We start from the raw sequence: 6248 nt of genomic DNA, 5'->3' as shown, positions 1-6248 counted from the left end.
CAATTAACTCGAAAAGATCCTCCAAATCTGATAGGAAAATGACATTACCATTCACGCGAGTCTCTAGTCTTTCTTGTTTTACTAGTTTTTTTTTTTCTTATTCGGTCATGTGTGTCAGGTTTGTGTGTGTGTGCGTTTCTCCCCCCCCCCCCCCCTCTTCTCTGTGATGACGTCTTTCCACTTCCCCTATCTCGTGGATCGACGCCATCTAACGTCGACTTTCAAACAAATGGGCGCCAATCTACCAAATATTCAAAAATGTGAATGGAGAAATGGCGTTCAACTTTAAAACGTAACCGCAAATTTGTTCATATTCCTTGCCGTGGCGTCTCAACATACTTGAGTGAAAATATTTCAAAAAAAGGCAAAATAACTGTAATGATGGAGCTGAACTAAGGGCCATTGAAGGAAATGACGAACCGCACACGTGCTGCTGCTCCACCTTCTGCGTCTAAGTGGAAAATCGCCATCTGACTCTTTTTTTCTTTTCGCTTCTCTTTTGTTTTGTTTAAGTTCTTCATAATAATAATACCAAAGTTGCTTTCACGAGCTTTGGGAAATTCCGTGTCATAATTCATAATTCTTTATCTAAAAGTGGCACCGCAGTCCATTAATCTCCATTTTTCCGGTTTGTCGCCATCAATAAGCCCGCCGTTGCCTCCATCTTTTTTCGATGGCAAAGTCTAATCGCACCAAAGAGTCAAACATGCAATTTATTTCTTTTTCTTTTTTTTCGACACATCATTTTCGTGTTATCTTAATCAGGTTACTTAGTCACTGGGCTCCTCGGTTTGGGTGGATGAGGCAACAGCAGGTGTGGCCAGTGTGTTGTGTGTGTTTTCCTCCGTTCCGGTTGTTGGAGTCCGTGAGCCCCGAAAACCTCCTCCATCGTCCACGACGCAGATAAGCAGCCCGACTTCCACCGTCATTATTATCATCGCTCGTTTGCTTATTAGCTTCGAGCTCTCTCCCTTATTTCAACAACAAAAAATTTCTTTTTAGGACTTTACCTTAATTTCTTATCTGGAAAAAAAAAACCCACAACGCTGTTGCTGCGAGTGTTTTTCAAAAAAAGAAAAAAGAAAATGTTGAGCTCCTTTTTGACAGCATATGGCTGAATTTACAGTGACTCCTATACTCGGCGTTCATTTTCTCGTCGCCCATAAAACCCACCCAATCTCCCACCACCAGCGAACCAACGGTGGATCGTCGTATACGAGTCCGACTCTCTTTGTAATGGTCTCGTAAGATTGCGTATCATATTTAGCCATAATGAAGTCGAAAATAGTATAACAACTGGTCACTTGTATTCCTTGTACGGTACGAGCACGGTCTTCTGTAAGTACTCTGCCCTGCACAGCCGACACACACACCCATTAAACCAGGTGTAGTTCGCTTTCCAAAAGTAGAAACAGCCATTTGAACAGAAAAATGAAATAATAAAATGGTAGGAAAAAGAATCTAAAAATATAACAAGGTCCATTATATGACCAACAAAGCGAGAAACAAATGTATATACAATGCAATCTAGTGCAGTATGTAACTAACAGTTTTGTCGAACGGAAATCGAGGTCGTGGGTACATGTAGTATCTTTCAAACGGCCGAGCTCGGCGGGATAAACAAACCCAGAAATGGCGGCCGGCCGACACAGTATACATACATGTTCTACCGGGAAACATTTGTCCGGTAGTATACGCACCGTTGATTTATTGGAAATAATCGAAAGAAAATTTCTTCGGTATGACTCGTGACGTAATAACTGTAAATACCTTGTACCCCGTAACACACACGTTGTTTTTTTTGTTTTTTTAAGGAAGTGGCACGTGCTTACGTCATCGATGGCCAGTGTGATAGAAAACTATCAGAGCACATCCGAAAAGACTCCCCACCAAGTGGCGTGATGGCTAAATATCGAGTCCGTATAACCTGAAAATAACTCGACAACAAATGAATTCAAATCCCAAAAGAAACTGCGGGAAACTGCACCACCTGTGCAGCAGCAGCAGCAGCAGTCGGATTGTTGTTGTTGTTGTTGTTGCGTGACCTCAAAAAAGTGACATCACACACACGAAGCAAACGACCGCAAAATTAATCCCCTCGAGTGGTTCTCTACTACCAGAAAAGAAAAAGAGGGGCCGACCTTCCGTGTAAAAGAAGAACCCCCCCTTCTTCCAGCCGGTTACGGTTGGCATCGGGAGTAGGGCACACGATACGCACGTCGTCATCGGATGGCAAAATAAAAGGGCCATTTGGAAAACCTTGAACTTGGCAACTTCCTCATTGGCTTGGTATTTTGGTGTTCCGTACAAAATTCTTGTCGTTGGCGGTTCAGCTGATAGTCGGCCGACAGCCGATACACACCGGGGTCGCCACATTCTCGACCTATTACGGCATTGGTGGTTTCATCTTATCTTTGAGCGTTCAACACAATCGAATGGGTTCGTTATATAAATTTAAAAATAAAATGTAGTATACCGCACATTTGATATTTTCATCAAATTCATCGCATAATTTGGTTGACGTGATTTCCTCGAGGGAACACCAACGCCAACGTGCTCCGCATCCATCCCATCCATCTGCTGATTGCATCGAGGAAACAACTTTCGTGATCCTTTTTATTCTTTGTAGACATTTTTTTGTAGAGTAGCCAGACAGTCGTAAATCAAACGGTTGAGTCTCTTCTTTTTTTTCTTATTCCAACGTTATACAGTTGACAAAGCGGGATTCTGAAAAAAAGAAAAAAAAACAAATTCATTCAGAACTCAATTCACGTAAGAGAAGCGCGGCAAAGAGGACGGCCCCAATGGCACGCTGACCTCTTTTCTATTCGTTTGACGACGGCTTATTCCAGCAGGGCCGTGAGTGGTGCTGGCAGTGAGAATCTAAACACGGCGAGAGAGCCCAAGTTTTTTCTTGAGATTTCGACCACCGTTGGGAATATGGCCAAAATGAAAAGAGCCTTACTATATACTAGCCAGACTCCCTTCGTTTTTTTTTCTTGATTATCACACGCCCGGACTGCACAGGATCTTGTGCGCAACCCTCAGTTACTCTACGGGGGCAAATAGAAGAAGAAAAACAGAAGGGAGAAGCTCCGTGTATTATCAGGCACACACCCATAAAAAGAGATAAAAGAAGAAAAAGATAGATTGATGAAGGAAAAGAAAAAAATATGAAACATGAGAGGGGGGCAGGAGGAGGAGGATATATAGTGGATAGAATGCGTGAGAACCAAAAAGCGGGAGGAGGAACGATACCGAGCTCGGGAAAAAATATAAAAAGAAAAAGATGGTGGTTGGAAGGGAGTGTACGAAATCAATAGCGGAAGAAGAAAAAGGAACGGAAGGATGTCGCCAACAGGAGAAGAATAGCCGCGACGACTCCCGATGACGTCCAGCGTGAGCTGCTGACTCCGCCGTTGCAAATGTTGGTCTCGCAGCAGTGGACGGCCAGGAAGCGATCGCGATCGTTGCTCTCTATTATCAATTATTTTCGGTTCAGATCAGAAATGAGCAGCAGCGTGTGTGCGGGGTATAACGGGAATAAACAACAGGATTCCATCAAACCACTCGTCAGTATATAAGTAAAAATAAATGCCAAATCTCACACAAAACACATGAAGATTAAGTGTGGCCACCGCCATGTTTTTTCATTTCCCTTCCTTTTGCCAGCCCTTTTCCTCGATTGTGTCTGGCATCAAAAGCATTTCGAAAATTTGCAAGCCAAATTTCTCTCCCGCGACCGAGAGAACAAAAAATGCGCTTCGTGAACAAGAAGAAGAAGAAGAAAAGTCAACTGGAGACGACGAGAAAACGGGGAGGGTCTATTGTGTGATTATATTCACGATGGGAAATGGAGTTGAGAAGAAGAAGGGCATTCGAGTGAATAGTCACGAAGACGGCGACATATGGAGACACACACACAGATGCTTGCGTATTTCTTTTTTCGGTTTGGCAAAGTGAAAGTGTGTTATTATACAGAAGAGAGCTGATCCCCTCCCCCCCCCCTTCTTCTGTTATCACGCAAAGGAATGATAATAAACAGCCCCTCTATATAACCTACCGGGAGAGAGGAGCTGGGATCTTCGTGGTCTAATCGCATGCAGAAATCTAACCCCTGTGCCCTACTTTCATTTATTTATACACTGGCTGTGGATGCCATATCGTCTGCTGTTTAGCATCACAAACGATAAAAAAAAGAAGAATAGAATTTAAATATTTGTAGATTTCAAAAAACAAAACAGGAAGTACGAAAAAAAGGAAATGATTCAACTTACTGTCGACGCAGGTTTTCTCATCGCCGCATTCGCGGTTGATTAGGCCCGAAGGCAGGTGCAATTTCTAAAGAAATCAATAAAAACGATACAAGAAAAACACGGAGAAATGTAGTTTTTAAAAATAAAAATAGGAAAAACTGGAATTTTCTTGAAATGATGACAATCGATTCAGTTTGATTTTTTCTCCCACATGTTAGTATGTGCGTTACAAACATGTATAGGCTATGATGTCGGCCATGGGTATAATGGCAGATGGCTCAGCCGGGGAAAAGAAAAGAAAATGGCCCTGCTTACTATGGAAAGAGCGTACATCAAACAAGGACACACTAACCAAAAAACCGTATGCCGACAAAACTGTGCTGGCACAGTTGCTGACTTTGTGAGCTGAGCTGAGCTGCTGGGACCAGCCAAACCAAAGAAATAAGACGCTGGGAAAGGAGAGAGAAAGCGCAAAAAGAGGAAAACCAAACAGCCAATTGAATCGAAGCCATTTTCGAAAGAAGCGCCAAATTCAAAAAGGAGGAAAGTAGCAAAATAAAAACATTCAAATTTCACATGGCCAATTAGAAATTGTCTTGAGGTGTCGGTTAAGAATGTTTGGCGACTCAAAAAGATAATATTTTACCAGACATCTGTCGGCCGAAGAGGGACAAGTCACCGCTTGACTATCTTCGAATTTGGAACAGCCCTTGCAGTTGAGACATCTCAGAGCGGACGTTGCGGCTGGAAACACGACCACCATCATCAAGAAGACGGTCAACATCCATAATCGACCATCCATCCTGCTGCTGGCGGCACCCCCACAGTCTATCTTTTAATTACTTTTTCAATACTCAACCAATCACTCAATCACACGCTCCAACTCTCCGCAATCAAAAAGAGAACCAACAATAACCCAAAAAGCGTCTCTCTTTTTTTTCGAAAACGTAATCGAATTCCGGCAGAAAATTTACAGCTGCGGAATTTTCACACGACGGATGGGGAGGGGGAGGAAAAACCAAATAATCTTGTTATCTTTCACCGATGAAAAAACAACGACGACAAGAAATAATTTATAAGGGAAAAGATATATAATGCTATCAAAGATATATAGGAAAAGGGATCGACGACAGCAACAGCAACAACCACCTCACAAAGACGCTCGACGTCTGACAGCTATTCGGATGGAGACGCCAGTCGAGCCTCCCGACGTCGAGGTTGGCATCAAGCGCGCGCACACATTCGGATCTCTCTGTCTCTCCCCCCACCATCTCTTTTTCCTTTTTGTCGGCTTCAAAAGCGGATGAAAAGGGAAAATACGGACGGCGTTGGACACATGCACATAGAAACCTCTTCGGCGGAACTCGATAACGTCCTCGACGACGACCATCCGCCGACAAAGATGGCGAATGCACAAAGTAGTACATAGCCAACCGACTGCTCCGAAAAACTTTGGAGATGAAAGAGAGAGAGAAAAGACATTTGGCGCTCTACAGACAAGTTCAAAAGTCTTGTCGATGAGTTTTGGCGTCTAAATTTAAAAGGCAAGATGTGACAAAAGAAGAGTATTAACTAAAATCTAGAAAAGAAAAAAAGGAATAAGAATGTCAATATAGGGCTACTCCGACGGTTGGGGAACACAACAACGACTTGACGATCCATCCGTTCTAATGAGCCTCCAACATCAATAAGGGCGGAGGGGGGATTTGCGATGCTGCAGCGTGAGTTCCAGCCCTTCGTTAGAGGATAACAAACAGCCAGCGTTCTCTTTCTTTGTTCCCGGCAACAGCAATAATCTTTCATGACGGGTCTAGAATGAAAGAGAGTAAAAAGAAAACGAAAAAAAAACATTCATTTCACTCATGTCTCAGAGGTCCGTTAACTCGAACTAATAGTGAATGATTGAACGTGCCGATTTCGGTAGATGATTGCTGTTTCTATCGCAGCCATTCAACCTGATTGCAATCCCGTGACGACACGATTACTCATTCT

General features: G+C 43.1%; 1 protein-coding gene across 2 annotated transcripts; it reads right to left on the bottom strand.

Annotated features, from left to right (window-relative positions):
• Positions 1-3082: 3082 nt before the first annotated feature.
• On the bottom strand, positions 3083-6066 carry LOC124196186. Of its 2 annotated transcripts, none has more exons than XM_046591050.1 (3): positions 4903-6060; positions 4278-4341; positions 3083-3477 (listed from the first exon to the last, which is right to left on the bottom strand). In XM_046591050.1, the coding sequence occupies exons 1-3, from the start codon at positions 5056-5058 to the stop codon at positions 3317-3319; spliced, it is 381 nt and encodes a 126-aa protein (XP_046447006.1). In that variant the 5' UTR covers positions 5059-6060; the 3' UTR covers positions 3083-3316. The 2 variants fall into 2 exon arrangements, with proteins under 2 accessions (XP_046447006.1, XP_046447007.1); XM_046591051.1 differs by lacking the exon at positions 3083-3477 and adding an exon at positions 3484-4170 and having other exon boundaries at positions 4903-6066.
• Between the last annotated feature and the right edge of the window lie 182 nt (positions 6067-6248).

This window comes from Daphnia pulex, chromosome 6, assembly GCF_021134715.1.
Source record: "Daphnia pulex isolate KAP4 chromosome 6, ASM2113471v1".
Lineage (NCBI taxonomy): Eukaryota > Metazoa > Arthropoda > Branchiopoda > Diplostraca > Daphniidae > Daphnia > Daphnia pulex.
The sequence above is the reverse complement of the archived record's forward strand: the minus strand, read 5'-3'. Positions and strand labels throughout refer to the sequence as shown.